General features: G+C 41.6%; 1 protein-coding gene and 1 long non-coding RNA gene across 5 annotated transcripts in view; one reads left to right on the top strand and one right to left on the bottom strand.

Moving 5' to 3' along the window:
• Positions 1–18538, top strand: part of LOC116915273 — a 23747-nt gene extending 5209 nt beyond the window's left edge. Inside the window, exons 2-3 of the long non-coding RNA XR_004389934.1 lie at positions 1648–1735; positions 18378–18538. This is a non-coding gene — a long non-coding RNA (uncharacterized LOC116915273). The remainder of the gene's footprint in view (positions 1–1647; positions 1736–18377) is intronic.
• On the bottom strand, positions 7909–19496 carry NAAA (N-acylethanolamine acid amidase). 4 transcript variants are annotated; one of them, XM_030492502.1, is made up of 11 exons: positions 19224–19496; positions 18558–18722; positions 16684–16810; positions 16094–16184; positions 13813–13889; positions 12272–12444; positions 11339–11401; positions 10685–10751; positions 10116–10144; positions 9081–9162; positions 7909–8276 (listed from the first exon to the last, which is right to left on the bottom strand). In XM_030492502.1, exons 1-10 carry the CDS (start codon positions 19433–19435, stop codon positions 9087–9089), a joined length of 1080 nt encoding a protein of 359 aa, XP_030348362.1. In that variant the 5' UTR covers positions 19436–19496; the 3' UTR covers positions 7909–8276; positions 9081–9086. The 4 variants fall into 4 exon arrangements, 3 of the variants coding, with proteins under 3 accessions (XP_030348362.1, XP_030348364.1, XP_030348365.1); XM_030492504.1 differs by lacking the exon at positions 19224–19496 and adding an exon at positions 18902–19169; XM_030492505.1 differs by lacking the exon at positions 19224–19496 and adding an exon at positions 18902–18917 and having other exon boundaries at positions 18558–18747.

Here is a 19496-nt window from a genome sequence, read left to right as displayed (position 1 = left end):
TTAGAGATTTACCAGCCAGTAGCCAGAAATGAGTGAGCCTGTGGTACAGAAACCACCCTCCTGTGTATTTTCCTATGATGTGGCCTTTTCCGTGGCACCTTACCTTGATCTGATCCTGCTCACAAGCGTACTCTATGGATTGAAAGATTCTCCAGGTGCAACGTCGGCGCATTTCCAGGCGAGCCACATAGCGCCGGTACCACTGCTGGATCAAGACAGCTGCCTTGAAAGCTGGGGGCAAAACCAGAACCAACCTGCTGCGCTGCGCTGGCTGCAGCTGAGGCACCTTGCTACAGTTCCTTTCCTGACCCTGAAAATGGCAGAGGGACCTCTCTTTTTCAGGAAAGGTGTTCTGATATCTAAATACTAAGGGTAACAGAACACCCACATCTTTCCAGAATATTGGGAGACGTTGATCTGACTCTGCCTGACCAGAGACCTCTGATGAAGCACTTCCAACCATCACTGCTGGCTCCTCAGCACCAGCATTAACAACAGCTTATTAGGGCCTAAAGATCCAAATGTGCTCTTCAGTATTGACGATTTCTTCCCTTTCTATCTACCTTGATCATTTTCATGTCCATCTTACAGTCTAGGTACTGTGGCTTCAGGAAACTAGAAATTTGACCGAGGCACACAAGGAGTTGAGGGAAAACAAGACATCGAGTCCCCTTCCAGAGCCTTCAAAATATGAGGATTATCCATCTTCCTTCTAAACCAAATCGATACCTCAGGTTTTGCTGTTCTGGACAAACTTCAGAAGGGATCTATTCTAGCATAAATGTTAACATACCATTATCTTAGAATAAAAAAAAGGACAAAATTAACACCCACAGTGAAAAGAGGGAGACAGATCTTTGGCCACTTACTGACACGGAAGGAACAAAATGCAGAAAATGATGACTATTTGCCCTGATCTTTAAACCGCAACTATTCCTCTGCATTTTCCCCATTCCAGTGTTTTCCATTAAAGTATTATTTCACATGGGGTGTGTGCATATTTGAAGTACATTGGTGCAGGTTCCCATTTGCTTTTTCAAGTTCTGCCACAATCTAGCACCTCTAGAAACAACTCCACGCTCCTTAGCTGCTCTTGACCCCATATGGACCATCTGGTTACTTTACAGCACCCTGCCAAACAGCTTCGTAACTTGGCATCTCTCTTTTGATAACCTCTGCGTACCTTCCCGGAGTCCTACCCTAGAGCCCTACATCTAAAACATTTTCTAACACTGCTTCTCTGTGGCATCTTTAGCTGAGCGGGGGGAGGGATGACTGCTCTATCTACAAGCTAGCCCCAGAATCAAACGGAGATGACAGAGTCAGCCCTGCTGCAGAAGCTTTTGTGCCTTTGGTATCTGGTTTGTGAGAGAGCACCGCCACGTTCACCAAAGCAGGGAGAGCAATGCAGGGTGTGGGGTGGAGAAACTTGATTAAAAAGAAAGCAACACCCCACCTGTACCCCAAAGACTGCTACGTGCTGGCAAAAGACAAAGAGATCACATTAATTCAATTAGCTTGCATTAATTATGTAACATAAACTATCCTCCCTGTACTTCAGCAAGAAACATTGACCTTTACCTAAATAAGATATCCTGATGGCTTATGTATGGAAAATAATCCTTCTAAACTATGTTACTGTTACAGGAGTAGGAGCTGCAGAGCACAAAACATGAAGAGCTATTGCTGTTGTGCAGCTAGGGAACTGAGCCATGGCGAAGTCATGGGCAAGAAGGTAAGACTTGGCTAGCCTTAATTCAAGAATAACTTAGGCAGTCTTTGCCTGAGCCTTATATTTTGTGGGGAAAAAAATGCATACTGATTTGCTGCACTGTGAGAAAAGAAAGGCTGACTTCTTTTCCTGCAGTTTGGTGCTCATGATGCTACCTCTTCAAGGCTCTTCTATAGCAGACCCGACGCTAGCTACCTCACTCCCTGTACAGTAATTTGGCTGGCACATAACCAAAATCACAGTAACAATCAGTCTCTAAAATAAACAACTTCTAAATATCTTGCATTCCCCTAACTACTGTGGTAGGAGTCAGATGTATTTCAAGTGAATACCGAGCAGAAATTCATAGCTATGACTCCACATACACCAATAAAAGCTAGATCCTTTGAAATACTAAAAATCAAATCTATGAAAGACATTATCAAACACACAGTGAGCATATCTACCACCACCCACAGCATTTTAAGCTCCAGATGGGCAATGCATTGGATTTTTATGCTACTTTACAGAGACTGACTCCGCAACTGAAAAAGCCAGGTATTGTAATTCACTAGCTTACCTGGGTGAGTTTCATCTGGCAGTGTTTGTACTAGTTTAGAAAAAAAGAATAAAGGAGGAAGAGAAAGAGATTTATCCACATTTTATGGGGATCCAAGCAGTAAACTAAATCATACATCATCACATAAGCTACTGAAAGCATGCCAAAGTGGCAGCACTCAAACTAAAATCTGCTGTTCATGCTAGCAGTACAGTTCACACATCAGCTTACAGGATCTAGGCTTGAGGAACCCTCTCTTGGCTTCCCCATCCCCTTTCTCGCTCAGGCCACTCAAGGGCCAGTTTATCAGAGCTCTGCTGGCTATGCTTTCTATTGGGAACAGCCTCTGGGCCTTACGCAGGGGGATAGGACATCACCTGGCACTCTGTACTTGGATGGAAACTTCTAAGCAGCTCCATGTCTGCAGACCACCAGATCTGAAGGGTTTGGAGAACCAGATGCAAGAAATTCAGAGAGGTTTTACTGCCATGGGAAGCTGTTGATGGGATAGCAGGTCTCATGTAGAGTTTCAAGTAAGTAACTAGTTTAATGATATACTTTGTTTGCTATAGACAAGCCATTATCAGAAAACAGCCCTGAACTTGTTGGGTGGTCTGTGGTTCTCTGGTGCTACGGGCAGTAGACAGGTTTAACTCACTTAAATAGAAGTTGAAGGGAGATTTTCAACAAAATAAAACTACAATCAAAAAGACTGAGTCACAATGGTATCCCCACTTCCTTAACTTCTATGTGCAGTCACTACTTTTCTTTCCAAAGCTCCTGCAAACAGTTTTCGCCATTCTGTTGTTCTGCCAATGCCAAATGATTCAAACAACAAAGGAAGTAATTGTTTACTTCTTTACACTTCCTTATATGTAAAGTTTCACTTATAATCTCCCTTTGTTCCACAGCAGACCTAAGCACACACCCACAAAGTTGATGCTGTCATACAGAGGGTTTCATAAAAATAAATCATTACAGCTTTGAGAGCCAGCAACTGACAATCCTTCAATGTTAGTTCTAACTGAATTGCTTTTTGCTGCTTCATTTCTGGTCAGGTTTCGGTTGATTCTCATCTAATCCTGGTCTAAATAGCTGTTATTTTCTCAAGTCTGTTGGTGGTCTGCCTGACAGCTGAGACTCCGTGTTACAGGATACTGAAAGACATAACCTCAAACTCCATACTATGAAGAAAACCAGGTAACTCAGAAAAGAAACAGATCCGCTGCAACCACCAACAGCAGGTGCAGGAGCAGACAGGAACAGATCACTTCTCAAAGAGACACTCACCCTTTTCAGACTTCTGCAGGGAGTACTTGTAGTTGGCATTTCCAGAACTACCAGATCCCATGTTCTCTAACCAATGCTCCTATAACGTTGCAGTCTGGTCCAGTATCTCCAAAACCACCAGAGAGATGCAGGAAAGACCATTCAGTCAGAATCAAGACAGCTGCAACACGTTCCACAGTGCTGAGAATCTATAATTAAACGCTTATATTAATGCTTGACATCAACAAGCAGGTGGCCTGTCTTGTGCCCAAGTACATCTTCCACTACCAGGTTTTTCCAGCTACTTTCTTATCTCCTATATAGAAGTCATTAAATTGATTCATTAACAATCAGTATATGCAGACATATTCATGCATATAGCCACCCGTGAAAGATAATTCTCATTATGATGGATGAACACAGAGATGGTATGTAAGTCTATTTGCAGTACCATAGCTAGAGGGGAGGTAAGTCTAAAATAACAATTAGCTATCTTAAGAAAATAATCAGCTTTTTTGAACACTGCTTTCCTTCACCTCATGGATCTGCTTGAGTGTGGGAGCATATTATACCATCAACTGCTCAGGTCCCATCAATTGCCTGTATAAAAGGACAGACAGCCAGGCTTCTGTAACATCACTGCTGTGGAAAGCTCTGGTCAGAGCAAACAGATCTTATTCCAAGATTAGGTCCAATTCTGAAATCTCTTACTTTGAGGACAACCAGAATATCACTCACAGTCAGACATGTTTCCTCTGGAAAAAAACCAACAGTCATGTACTATCGCTAAAGTACTCCCAGGCTGCCTGCCATAAGAATTGTATAGATTTTTATTCTAACCCAGGACCAGAGGAGGAGAAAGTTAAACGGAGAGAAGGAAATAAACACCTGTAAAAACATTAAGCCTGGTGCTATCCAGAGACCATAGCTCCAAGGATTTTGAAGGGTCAGGACAGCGTAACTCCAGAGGCACCACTCCCCAGAGAGATGAAGACTTGATGAAGTTGAACAGTAGCATCACCTCAAATACAGGCTGTATTAAACAACTGTGATGACAAAATGATGCCGACTGCTCCCCTCCCTCATCTTGCTCTTGGCCACCACTGCCTCCTGCAGAGATATTTACATTTTCCCTGGTGCTTCTCCCTGAGAAGCTGCAGTACATTCACGTGAGGTACACACCACCTCGTAGAGCACCACCAAAAAAAACCATGGACTTAAGAGCCACACATGATCAGAGACAACAAACAGAACAACAGAGTTCAGTGCCTCAGCAGAAGACATATGCAGGCATATAGAAACGATTCACGTTGCCCATTCACCAGAGTTCACGTTCTAAAGGCGGGAGAAACACATAACAGCCAGACTTCACATACACCTCCAAACCCAACAGGCAATATACTCAGTTTGCAACTTTTAAAACATAACCTACTGACTCCTTTAATAATACCATATAAAACGCAATAAAGGAAAACTAGCACAAATCCATTTGTGTCAACCACCCCAAAACAAGAACAACAAAAGCCTGGGTAAATTTCCAGGCTTACTGTAAATACTACTTTAAGTCCTTCAAAACCAAAGGATTTGAATTACTTAATTTATCTCCATTTATAATTACTCCATTTAATTACTTAACATGACAGCATTTTGAATCAAATCCCACAGACTGTCACACCCCTGAGCTTGTCCACATCACAGATCTGTACAGAATTTGGTGCTTCAGCCACATGAATTGAAGGCTTCCTGCAAGGAACACCACCTCACTCCAAAACAATAGGGCTCCTCGGTAAGATGACACACTTCATGTATCATGTGTACAACTGAATCTCCACTAACTTGACAATTTCATAGACATTCAAACAACTAAGGGAAGAGATGAGCAGACTAGAAAGGCAATGAAAGAGTACAACAAGTTTACTAGGAAAAACTGAGAGATGTCAGAGGGAAACAGAAATCCTAAGGTCTGCTAACAGAAAACCTGCAGCATGTGGTTTCACAGCTACAAATGAATCAAGAAAAAAACCCCAAATACTTCGTCCAAAAACAAAAATGCCAACTAGCACTAGAGAAAGTGATGGTCCTGCCTTGCTCTCCTAGAGGAAGCGCCTGTGTATATCCCACATGTACCTCAGACTCGGCATATGTCGCAGCTGGAAACGAGATGGTGAAGCTTGTTTTGTTTTATTTACACACACACTGAACTCTGCACCTGCACGCTTACTGCCGTGCCAAAAAGGAGAACTTCAGTTTTATGCAGCTTGACGTATAAAAAGGCTATTTCACTTCAAACTATGGGTGCTGAGTATCCACTTCTGAACACAAAACATTGTTACAGAGAAATAAAAATGCAACTTACCTTGCCATCAATTTCTAGCTTATGGGTTTATTAAGTTAGACACAATAGAAGCTCTTCACTTTTTAAGTTCTTGGTTCTATTCAGCCCCGAGTGATCAATAAGCTCTGAAGTGATTCGCTTGATTAGAGATTCAGAAACTCCTCCTCAGAACATTAATAATCAAGGAAGCTGCTCCCTTGGGCACGCAGCACAGAGTGCCATGCCTGCTGGCGCCTGCAGTGCAGAACGTGTGCTGCTCTGCAGCACACACAGGCCCTTCGATTTATTTACCACATGGTTCTTCTCAGCAGCTTTAAGAATCCTCTCCCATGTGATGCTTAAGAAAGGCTGGATATGGATTAGGATTACCGAAGAGGATTATGAATGAAAAATACAGTACATTGGCCTCTCTTGAGAGTCAGCTCTTACACGCTTTCAATTTGCGGTTTGCTGAATGCAATCTTCTGGAGGAAAAAGGATTAAAGGTTTCACCCATTACCTATGTTGGGATGAAAAAGGGGGCTTTGTAGCTCTCTCCTGCAGAAACAGAAGGATGGAAAAAGCAAGGATAAATGTATTTAACTTAGTTCTGTTTAATTACTTAACAATTCTAAGTCATGAATCTGACCAGGCTTGAGAAAGCAAAAAAGCTGTTTTACCTCTCAGTCTCTAAAAGGCCGATGAAATCTCACACAGAAGGAGGATGAGCCAGCAAACTCAAATAACTACATATGATCCTTATTTTTTTTTTTTTTTTTTTAAGAAAAGATCCCACAAAACAGCCAATCCCTCCAAAACCAGTGTTACCTTTTAACAGTCCCAGTATTGTTCAGATGGTTTTATTTTAAGATATTAACAATCCTCTCTGCATTTTTATCACATTTCAATTCTTAAGCAAAAGCAGCTCAACATGTTTCACAAGTTAAATCACCTTGTTTCTAAGATGTGTCATTTATGACTTTCTTAGTGTTGATATTTTCAGTTTGTCATTAAACTAAGACCAGAAAGTTTGGTTAGCAAAAAAACCAGTATCCCAGTGGGCATAAAGGCTTTATTCTGTTAGCAGCCAAAATGTCTGGATGTTTATAGCAGGATTAAAAGCAAGCCTTTAAGAAAATAAAAAGGAAAAAAACCCAAAATAAAATAAACTTAGACTTGTTCAAATCTAGTTTATTTTTTTAAAATCTCAGAAAAACCCACATTCCCTAATCTGTGCTGTGGCTGGTCCTGAGCATGTTCTGAGCAGCTAATGAAACAAAAACCCAACAGGAGCAGCCAATTCCATCCTGAATATTCATGGCTACCAAATATTCACACACTCCAGAGGCATTTGTACACATCGAAACAAATACACCTGATTAAGTTTATATACCTCTGAGAAGATAATCAGCCTAACACTGCTGAGGTCAAGACGACGTTACACCTGTGAGGATCCTTTTTTCTTCACTTGTGGGTGGCTGTTACATAAACTGCTGGGATCAGAGTCAGTCCCTGCTCTGTAAATTACAGCAATGTCATCCCGGAATCTCAGAGACATCATGATCACTGTTATTTACATCTCCATCCTGAAATTCCCTCTTTTTCAAATGTATCGTTCTGGCACACAACTCCTAACATGGTTGTACAAACTGGTAAAGCTGGCAGCACATTTATCTTGGCAGAAGTAGAGGATGCAGGTAAGTAAGTAGGTTATGACACTCAGCCAGACTCAGCCCAAGGAGATAAAGGGCCCATATCTCCAGAAAGCTGTCACAGGAACTGTTTGCATAACCGGTAGACAACTACTGCAAGGCACCACTGCACGTACCTGGAAACAGTGCTCCAACCTAACTCTCTGATCACATGTCCTTCTTTCAGGGAAAATCCTCACTGGCATTAGCAGGAACTTTGTCCAGTGAAGAATGGGACCTCTGAGCTTTATGTAAAGGTATCCACTAGTATTGACTCTTTAAATCCTTCAGTACTTCCGAGGTGCTCCCAAGAAGTGTCCAAATCCAATATGCAGTCACAGCACAACCCAACAAACAAAAAAAGTGATCAGCTGCATATGTTTATTTCACTATATTCAAACCTGCAGGCCACGCAAAATACATGATTTTTTATTTATTAGTCAGCACATAAATACATTTAAGTTTCACAACCCTTTCCAAAAACAGTAAAAGCAATTTTTAGCCATCAACATCTGCTAGCACATCGAAGTAATTACAATAAAATTAATCAAACATCCATTACAGTTCATCAACAGTACCATCTGCAACACTTCAAAGAGCTGACAAGCCATTATTTCCTCAAAGGTTCACATAATTAATAAGCCAGAACAACTGTACTGCTTGTGAGAGTGATTTTAAAAGCATATGCCGGTCTTGGAAAGCTTCAGCTTTTCACTCGTTTTGTCTGTTGAACTAAAAAAACCAAAACAAACAAAGATTAATAAGAGAGCACAGGTTTGTATAGAATTAAGTAACAAACTTGTCAGAATCTCTAAGAGAACAGAATTGCTCTTGCTAAAATCACGTCCAATGTAACTGCCACAAATACAGTACTAGTCGTAACTTTAAAAACTATTTAAACTGGAACAGGAGCTTCTCATGCTCCTGCCGAGACCACACAACCAGAGTTTCTTGGAACAGAAATAACATAACCTAATGTCTTTCTCTGAACACATTAAAGCTACTACATGAGGCACCCTGTGCGTTTAAGTGCTTTGACTTTCTGCAAGTGCACAGGAAAAACTCCCCAAAGGATGTCGCCTGCGAGTGGCTGTCACAAATTAAGCTCGATGTTTCCTGGTGCCAAGTGCACCAGCCCCTCCTGCTGGGATTAGGTTGGCTCTGGCAGGGCCTCCTGTCACAGTCAGCCACCTGCAGGCATGCAAGTAGGAGTGGGGAGAGTGGCAAAAATAACAGCAAGAATGTGCACAGAGGGAACCTCTCCCTTTAAATCGCAATGACAGCTAACCCTTCTTCTCTGATAAAGCACTTTTCCTATGATAATCTCCAAGAGTTTTGCAAGGAAAGTCAATACTTGCTGATCGTTACAACAACAAGGGAAGGTATTTACCCAAGGTCGATAAGCAAACCAAGAGGAGAAGCAGGAATTCAGACTAAGTCACCTGAGTGCCACTGCAGTGCTTTGTCCCTCAATGACTCCTCAGCTGACATTTTCATCTAAGTACAAGTACCTGCGAGTACCAGCACACTACTTACACCTCTTCACGTGTCAGTTCTGATCCATGTCTGGTACCTATTTGGAAGTGCAGCGCTCATTACTGTGGTATACACTGTGTTACTGGCAGGGAAAGAGGAAAAGAGTGAGTGAGTGACATTCTGAAGGCAAGCAGATTCATTTCTAAAACTAGCAAAGCAGCAGAACAACTCTTAGTGGAAACAAACGTTCTGCTTAGGTACAGAAGGGTTAGAAAAAGTGGGAAGGAGATTGATAAAAAATGAAGGTTGCTGGCACAAATGTTTAGTATTTTTTCTCCCCACTTTAGAACTGTATTTCTACATCCATTTTATCACTGTATTAAAAAAAATGGTACTTCTAATCTTAGCAGTGACACAGATATAATCTTCTCCTTTCCAAATTTCCTGACATTTAAAAGACAGAGGAGAGGGAGTCCTGGTATTAACCTAGAAGAAGCCATTACCAAGCTCTCATGCCAGTGACTGATCTAGAGAACGTACTGAGCTCCATATAAAAGCAAAACAAAATAGGAAAACCCACAAAGGTGCAATCTGTGGAACAGTGCAGAACAATAATGGTACACTGAAATAAATCTCTCTTCAAATTCCAGTATATGGTACCTAAAAGCTATGTCCCCATTTACTATTTTTTTTCGTTTTTCTACATCAAGCAAAACTACATCAGAAACTCCAGAGAAAGCTATTTTCAGTGTTAACACAAACCCAAAGATTCCAAACGTGAAAGGCACAAATGACTCAGCACAGTTCTGCTCCTCCTCTAAGCAGTCATTTGTTTCACTGCTGCAAAGGAACTTCCCTTCACCAAACTGAGCCTAACAAAGTGTGGTTTCTTTGGCTGGGGTGGCAGACCAAAAAGGAAGAGTGCTGTGGAAGTGAAAACAGAGCACCACGTCCACAAGCAAAAATCTAAGCTGGGAAACCACAAGATAATCAGACAGACAAATAGCAATATCCTAAGCAAGCTTGTGACTGACTCGTAAGTGGCCAGACGTATGGCAGGAGGCACTGATTAACATCTCTGGGTCCAATACTTACTTGTTTAAGACTGGCTTCACTGACAACACCTGTACAGAAAGTTTGAAGAGTTGTCATTTTGGTAAATGAAGAGGGAATTAAAAGGCTATTTAGAGACAGCAATAGGGTGAAGTTATAAAGAGGAATAATGCAAAATCAGGGATTTCTCTTGCTGGTTGTTGGGGGGTTTTACCATCAGACCATTTTACAAAAATATTTTTAAAAAACCCTCTGAAATACACAACATTTAAGTTTTCCAAACTAACTGGTTAAAAGTGCCTAACACTTTATCTGCCTGCAGTAATATTTATAGCTGTGCTTGAAATAAGGAACTGCACAAAGATGCTGCTGATGGAATTCACTTCTTTTCACTTAGACTGGCAGGCTATTACAAAATGCAAGGGAGCTCAGAAACATTTTAACAAACAAACTTATCAGTCTTCAACTCTCCAGAGATGGCTGTACAGCACACCTTTGTCACCATGCCTTCCCTGCACAGCCTTTAAAACCCTGACAAAAATGCAACTGCACTGCTGCTTCAAGAAAGAATCTTTAAGTCAAAGTCACGATCCAGAATTCAAAAGAAATACCTTAAAGAGGGTATCAAAATTGATGTTGTGCTGTCCAGTAGCATTGAGAGCCTTGATAGCTGGAGTTCTGGAGGAAAACAATGCAGTATTATTAAACACATTTTACTGTTTCAAAGGCTACAGAGCACCAATGTGAAAAATTCCTCACTAAATGCTTTTACACTGAAAAGCTTCCCTTGGCCTAAAATAATCCAGAATTCTGTGCGACAGAATCCAGACTCACAGCACTGTAGCTACTCTATTACTACACCACTAAGTACAGACCAACAAGGAATGCGCCAACAGCTTTTTGCATACTACACAGCCTGAAGACTGTGTGATATCTGCGAGCACCTTCATAGCATCACCAAATACTTCTTCACTGTGTTAAATCCTTTAACTTTTACTAAACTTTGCTTTATAAAGCAATTTTTGGTATATGCCTTATCCTTCAATTTCTCATCTTTTATGGCAGTCAATGCCACACAGACTTTCCTCTGGCATCTGTGAATATCACTCCTTACTTTATCTGTTCCCTTTTGAGTGGCTTTACAGAAACAGAGTAAGCTGCCTGCTCAAGGAGCTAACACATCTTCAGAAAGGAAAACACCCAAATCTCTAAGCTTTTTCAAAATAACAGTGTTATCTCACCACAGAGCTCCAAACTAAATTTACCTTCGATCGTCAAAAGGAGGAGGGGTAGTCCAATGGTCATAGTTTGTCTCCACACGAAACCACCTATAACACAACACACAAATATAAAAGCAAACAAAAGGCAAATCAGTAGGTAATTAATCAAGGCCAAGACTCAGTGTCTGTCTTGCCAAAAGGAAAAGAACTCCCTAAAAAGCCTCCTTCCTGCATCTCATGCCAGTCCAAGGGCACCTATGTTAATATTCCAAGCGGCCTTTACCATAAAACACTGAACACAAATGAAAAAGGAGCAACCTCTGAACTCCTGGTGGGCTCAGTGACAAAAGCATTGCTGACTGCTATAGGAGCAGTATCAGACCTTTAAAGAGATGACTGGAGAAGAGACTATGGGTATGATGCAGCCAGCAGCATCCCATTGGGAGTAGGCAAGGCCAACAGGCCACCTGGCCGTGGGTAAGCCCATACTTACTGGCTGACTGTATGCATTAAGTGCCCTTTTCACCACAGGGCAACTATTTAGGATCTCTTTTGTGTATTATGCTGCTGATTTCAACAAAATTTATAGAAAGTTATTTTTGAGCCTTCAACCCTTCTACCACATTACTTCAAAGCTAACTGGGAATTGCTGAATTTACTGCTGTGATACCTGGCAGACAGACAGGAAAGGCCCTTGAGTCTTGCCTCCTTTAGAATGTGGCTAAAAAAATTAACACATACAGATGCTTTTTCCACCCTTGACCCTCCAGACTGCCCCAACCTGACAAGGTGGTGCGACTCCTTCTCAAAGAGAAGGAGTTGGGGTGCCTTGCAGAGGCTTTCAAGCCTTCCTGTCCAGCTGTAAGCATTAATAAGCAATGCCCTGAACCTCTTGAGAAAGTTGTGTCACTAACCTTACCAATCACTCAGGAGGGAATATGAAAAAAAACACAGAACAAAATGGTTTTTATCACTTACGCTCCACCTAAAGGATCGAGAGGCCAGAGATCTGCTGGCCCCCTTCTGTTCCTCGTTATGACCATGCCTTCTTTGGGTGAAACACCTCCTACAATATAGTAAACTTCAGCAATGATGGGAATGCCAGCTAGTCTGAGAACAGCTGACTGAAAGTCCTCTGCTCTGCTCAGGGTCTATTATAAAAAGGAGATCACAGTGAACCAGAGATCACAGAGCATAGTCAAGCACAAAAATGAGCACTGGGACGTCTTAAAAAGGAAAAATGGTCCAGCTTTTTTGAAATTGACTGTAAAGTGCTACTTGAGAATATTTCTCTGAAAATAGTTTTCCAGACTGACTAGCATATGAACACGAAATGCATGTAACTTGTGAAAGAATTCATTAATCCCAGCTTTGCAAATATTCAAACAGTAAATATACAGACACATATATGTACACATATGTATATGGTGAAAAGCAAAAAACCCATGAAATTCAAACGGAATTATTCAAAATGAAATTCAAACGACATGCCATTCAAATGACAGAGGCATGTCCACACTCTGCAAATTCCATCCTCAGCAGAGTCTTTCAATGTGATCAATGGGACAGACGAACGAGAGTGAAAGAGGGGAAAATCCCACTCCCTATCTCTGTTTTGCTGGTGGTTTAAGAGGATTTAGCTAACAATGGTGAATAAGGCAGAGGCATTGCTCACAGCAAGCCCTGCCACAGCCAGGTGACCAACTTAGTACGAATGGACAGTCACCATAGCCAATGAAACTACTGTTTTCAGGCACAGGGCCACAACCTGTGGAAGTACATCTTTAAAAGTGAATGCTGTGCAGGAACTAAAACCAAGTATGTAGATCATGCATCAAACAAAATTGTTCAGACAGATGGGGAAAGCCCTGGAAAACAATTATCTCTGATAGCAATGCTGCACTGAGTAGTTTTGAGTCACAGCCTAAAGTCACATCTCAAACCCCAAAAATATGAACCATGAACTCTCCAGTAGACATTATTTAGCTACAAACCATATCATTCATGTTTACCACCAGTCAAGAATCTGAGAAGCAGCAGACCCATTTTATCTTAGTAGGACCCTAATGCAGTGTTGATAAAACAGGCCATACACAATACCAGTGTAACTCCTTCTGCTCACCAGCAAGCTCTACATTTTTAGTATGGTAACATATCAACCACAGTGTAAAATAACCCCTGCGTCAGATACTAACCATCTCAGAGTGCAGCTGCCTCAGTTTGTTAAATTACAAAATCACAGCTAGCTGAAATAGACTCTAGGAATTAAGTCTTTGCACAGCTTCTCAAAGACTTTTGGTACTGATTACAGACTGCCCCCCTGAAGGACTGGAATTGTCCCCCACATACTCATCACTGACAATTTGGGGGCAATATATATCTTCTCTTACAAAATGCATCTACTTATCAATTTAATGAATTTTCCGTGAAATTAAAAGTTGTAATATCAGATTTACAAGGAGTTTGTAAGTACAAATGACATCGCTGTGAAATATAAGACAATAACTTGGGGCACTTACATCTCGGACAAGCCAGCTGACAGGGTAATTCCGATTCAGAAAAGCAGCTATTGCATTTTCCCACCATCTACCACCCACTAGAAAAACAGAAGGAAAAGAAATTACTACATGCATCTTACATATGCTCTGTGAAATCTATCCTCCTGCCTTCTTCTCCCATCTCTAGCTCTGCAATCTCTCCCTTACTGCCTTATAAAAGAGCAGTGCAATAAATTCTTTAATCCTCTAACTACACCACTATCATAAAACCATCAAATTTAGGCAGCTTATACCGACTGACAAAGCACACACCATCCGAAGGCAGTCAGAGCCTCTGTACCGTCTCAAGCTTATCAACACTATTTATAACACTGAATGCTAACAGTACTCCTTTTCTACTGTATTCCTTTACTGATATTTATACATAAGATGTGCTGCATAACCAGGCTAACATACCCTGGAAAGCCCCTGGTTTACAAAATCTGTGTTTCAAATGCTCAGCTTTCTGTATCATTAGATTTGGATACTGAACTACCACAGAAAGGTAAATCGGTGAAATAGGGCAGCTACCTATCAGCATAAAGTGTCAACACTTCAGAAGGGCTAACAAAAAGCACTACATCCAGGTGAAACTACAGCTCAAATATAGACAGACAACATAATCCCAACTGAAGTTCAACCACAGCAGCTGGATTACCACCCCTGCTTTCCAGAAGGACCTGTAACAACCTGTAACAACATCATTATCTTAGCTTGTCTACCAAAAGGTACGCTATTCCTGTGACCGGCTACCTTAAAAGGGTGCTGTAAAATGATAAGGAGTCTGAGGTACAGTGGACAACAAAGAAGACAGCGTTCAGCACTGTACAGAGGACACACAATACCACTCAGAACTTACCAGTACTAGCAATTTCAGTCAAAAAATATCATGTTCCTTCCCGTTTTGATAACTTGCCAGCTGCTCAGTTTTTAAACTGGTTTTGTTCATAGCTGGATGATAAGCAATAAAGAGTCAAAAGTGACTGGAACTGGCACTAGCACTTTGTAACAGCTATTTCCAAAAATCTTGTAGATCTATTCATATAATAGTCTCCATCTGTCAGCTCAAATATTAGCATGAATCACCTCATTAGTCATCTTACTGAAATATTACAGCAGGAAGAATTACAAAGAAATCCTGAAACAGCTAAAAAAGAGGTAGTAATAGTGTTTGTGTTCTTGACAAAATAAGAACTAAGAAAAACAGCACGTGAAGTTTATAATTATTCATATGCCAAAACCACAAAAAACCAGCAGAAACAATATGCTTGTCACTTGATAGACCTTCACCCTAATTTAAAGTCATCCCCCTTGGCAGCTGTAGTTCACATACTCATTTCCCTAAATTTTTAGTTCAGAAACCAGATTGTCTAATTAAAAGAGAATATTGAAAAGAAAAAATGCTTACCACAATCACAAGTGAAAAATAAACACTTATTTTAGATGTTGGTTCTAACTCAGACTACATTGTTTCCAGTTCTAACAAACAGCTAAGAAGTAATAGCAAAAAGTGGCTGCTGCTTCAAATGAAAGGAAAAAAGAAAATAAAAATAGAGGTGGGACAGGATGGAAAAGGCAAACCCAAGGTCTGAGTTGGACATAACTATTAATATCTGTGAAACTGAAGTGCTGATGCAAAAGGCAATGACCCTTCCTCTGCCTTCCTGACCGTTACAAGCCCTTCTACTGACAGGTCTTATTCCCAGTACTGACATCTCTCAACTCTCCTCCACTACTGGATCTGTCCTCAGCTGCCTTCCCAGCACCTCCTCGCATTGTCTCAAGCCCTGCTGCCTCTACCCTAGATCTCAGTGTTACCCTTTTCTTCCCATCCTCTTTCAAACTGCCTTATGGGAACACAGAAATGTGGAATAAAGAGCAAAGGATACAGAACTAGGAAAGCATTTATTTACTCTACACAACTGGATCTTTTTCTCCCAGTCTCTAGTCTGCCATCTCCAGTTGCTTCTCTTGAACAGACCACATTAATTTGTCTTTTACAACTTTCCCCAAGGTCCTCTGTCTCCTTTGACACTTTTAAAGCTCAGATAATGCTGTGATGGCAAACAAATCCCTCTCTCCTATGCAACAGCCGAAACTTGGCAGCATGTGTGCTTTCATTCCCTGAGGGCAAGATAAGACATTCTATTTCAGCTCCTTAATCATATTTTTCCCTCCAGGAGAATATGAGAGAAGGGCAAAGGAGGGAACGATCAGTAAAATAGTGTATGTTACATCAAATCTGGAAGACAGATTTGTTCACCTCGTTCATCACCGGAGATTGTGAACTTGTGTGGACTTTCTCCAGTCCATAAGCCGACGTAACCAAGAAATGTGGTGCCTTGATACGCTACCTGAAACCAGGAAACATGCAGGATGTCAGCATGCGGGAACAGAATACTATTTCAAATACAGGAAACATACTCAAGCAGCAAACTCTACTTTTTCCTAAGAAACACACTTTGGTCACAAAAATTAACAAGGCTTTAGAAAAAAAAAAAAAAGCCTTAGAATCGGTCCCTGCCCAAACTGATCTCTATTCTCTAGTATTTCTTTTTTACTATCTCGACATTTCCTTCTTTTAAGATCTCCTTCTGAATAATGATCTTGAGATACTAGATCATGTTCTTCTATCTGTTCCAATTTATCACCACAAACTGAATGTCCAGAAAGCAAAGAAACCCAGCATTCATCCCACAGTCCTGGAGAGAGTGACTGCAGAGCTCTAATAATCCATTAAACTTGGGATGGGAACCACATTCCTACATTAAATCCCAGTTGCCTATGCAGCCACATAACCATACCGTGTTCCTTCATGGAATATCACCCAGCCATGTCAACCACAGATCATACCTGCCCGCCTTTTATAAACTGCACATCAATTGTTATCTTGCTTAATATATCAACAAAATCATAATCCAGGTTCCGACCGTGGTAAATATTTCCTTTGTCATCCTGGGCAACGATACTAGTACAGAACCTTCCCGAACAGAAAGGAGAAAGAATGATTTCAGAAAAGGCTATGACAACACTTGCAATATTATAGTTAAACTAGCTAACATTTCAGGAGTAACTGAGTTTATCTTCTGTGAAGTATTTTACTAACGTAAGCAAAGTATTTTACTAACGTAAGCATGCAACCAGGAGCTTGCATTAACACCTATGTTTCCCAACCTGAGAGAATAGTCTCATCCTGTACTTTTAGATAAGGTTTCTGACAGGTTTTAATTTAAAATTGAAAAAAAATAAGGAGGGGTCAGAGTGGTTTGACTGAAGCTCTGCATAACTACACAACACTCCATATAGCTTATGCACAATATTCATAAGGGAAAGTCCTTTTCCACACAGTCTAACACACAAAACTGTACATTACTTATCAGGTCACGTATTACAGACCAGGCAGGAAGCAGCAATTCTAGTTGGAAAACATTCATTATTTCATTTTACTTCATTATTTCATTATTCTCATTTTCATTATTTCACTTCCAAATTGAGATGAAAAGCCAACATCTAAAAACATCCACAAAGCATCAGTCTACAACATTCTGGATTTCATTCTCACAATTGCACATTATTTCATCTCAGTTTGGACTTCACTTATCTTTTTAATCACAACTAGATAAAAAGTTCAAAGAAAGTTCTTTCAGTTGTTGTTAAAGTATCAGCCATCTCGATAATAATCTAACCTCATCTCTAGAACACGAAGTGAGCCGAAATTCCGAATGAGCAGAGAATTCAAAAGTTATTATGTCCTTCCAGTGATACATAGCACTGTCTTTCAAAACTGTAAAGGTAAAAAATTCTGGAAACAAGTAGTTTGTTCCTAGTCGATGCTTTTTCTTTAGTAACGTTAAAGCTGAGAAACTTAAAATCTCATGAGCTTTACCAGGGCTAAGAATAATACCTATCCTTTGTGAAGTACTAAGAGAGCTAACATTTAAATGACTGCCTCACGTGATATTAATGCCTATTAAAAGAAAGATTGCTTTAGCCAAATACCAGAAGGAAAGAAAAATCATAATCAAAATAAATACAAGCAGCTGTATGTGCCTGGTTTTTATAACAACCTATATTGATTCTATATGGAGAAATATTTTCAGGCTCTTCACAGGCAACACCAAGTGTTTATTACTCTCCTGCACATGCTTGTAGGGAGGGAAAAAAAGACAACGAAACCGACTATTCTTTCCACTGATGTTTTGTTTGCTGTCATAAAGATACTACATCCATTTTCCATTGTGCAAATCAAAAGATCACATTATACAGTCATTGGGAACATTCATCCAGAAAGAGGTTGGGAAGCAACCTGATCTCAGATGAAAGGTTAAAATAACTACATTGCAACTAATTTTTCTAGTTTCCTTTTTAGCGAAATTGGACAATTTAAACGACAAAAGACTATATTACATGATCAAAGATAAATGAACACAAATACTTTGAATTGATGGTACTTATTAGCAAAAATTATCCTCATACTTTTATTATTTATACAGCTATATATTACCTTTATTAACAGATAAAAAGTTTGCATTTCTCTTTCAATTCAGGATACAGACTGCCTAATGAGAATGAAACCCTCCAGCTGGACATAGGAAAGAGTATAAGAATCAACAGCGCAAATAATCTGCCACATGTCTACACCTGCCTTTTTGTGCATTCTCCCATATTGAGCTAAAACGACTCTCAGCATCCACTCCTACCAGATCCCGTAAGTACCAGACACTTACGCAGTAGATTCATAAGCAAAGTTAAGCAGGACTCCATCTCCAAGACTTATTCCCAGGGCTTTGCACATTCCCAGTATTTCCCCTGCGAAGGGCTGTGGCATAAGGAACTCCAATTCCACTGCTACAGGCCGAATAACTTCGTGGACCCATTTTGGTACCCTTTCACTGCAAAACACACTCAAGGCATGAGCTGAGACAGAAACAAAAAGGTTTGCAACTTACACTCAGCGGTCCGACACCGGGGAATTCTGCCACTTCTCTGGCAGCCTGCCCCAGCCGGTGCTCACCACTCATCCCCAGCCTCTCCCATGCTGTATCACACATCCCTGCATCCCTTCCCTCACCAAATCCCATCGGCTTCTGCACGTCCTCCAAGAAGCCTGCACAACCCGAGCAAAAGATTTGTCCCTCTGACAGGTTCCCAAGTGTACGAATAATGTGAATGTACCAAGTTAACACTCAAACCCCCCGGAATTCCCGAGTTCAGCGCAATCCAGCAGCCGTGCTGCATCCCTTCACCCTCTTCCCTCAAGCGCCGCCGCAGCGCGCCTGGCGGCGTGACAAGGCCTCCGCGCCGCTGGGGAGAGGGGAAAAGCGGTCCCTGGCTGCTCCATCCGCCCCAGGCACCTCACGCCCCGCTCCGCGGCTGCCCCGGCCCGCACTCACTCGATGATCCATGCGACGGCAGCGCGCAGGAAGGCGGGGTCGAAGTGCCGCAGCACCGGCAGCCACCGCTCCTCGGCGGGGCTGTCCAGGCTCACGTTACACAGCAGCGGGGCGGCCAAGGGGGGAGCCGGAGCCGCCGCCGCCGCCGCCGCCCCGCACAGCAGCGCCAGCAGCCCCCACAGCCGGGACCCCCGCGCCGCCGCCCGCCACATAGCGCCGGAGTCAGCCGCGGCGCTCGGGGCAGCGCCGCCGGCAGGGGGCAGGCCGAGGGGA

This window comes from Strigops habroptila, chromosome 7, assembly GCF_004027225.2.
Source record: "Strigops habroptila isolate Jane chromosome 7, bStrHab1.2.pri, whole genome shotgun sequence".
NCBI lineage: Eukaryota > Metazoa > Chordata > Aves > Psittaciformes > Psittacidae > Strigops > Strigops habroptila.
Note: the sequence above shows the minus strand (reverse complement) of the source record. Positions and strands in the feature narration are given on the sequence as shown.

Excerpts from the sequence above, each read along its gene's own strand:
- NAAA (XM_030492502.1), bottom strand. The coding sequence starts at position 19,435 with ATGTGGCGGGCGGCGGCGCGGGGGTCCCGGCTGTGGGGGCTGCTGGCG. Across the intron at positions 13,890-16,093 it reads AATCTCCGGTGATGAACGAG|TGGGTGGTAGATGGTGGGAA; the intron begins GTGAACAAATCT and ends CTGTTTTTCTAG. Across the intron at positions 9,163-10,115 it reads GTGAAGCCAGTCTTAAACAA|TAACACAGTGTATACCACAG; the intron begins GTAAGTATTGGA and ends TTTCCCTGCCAG.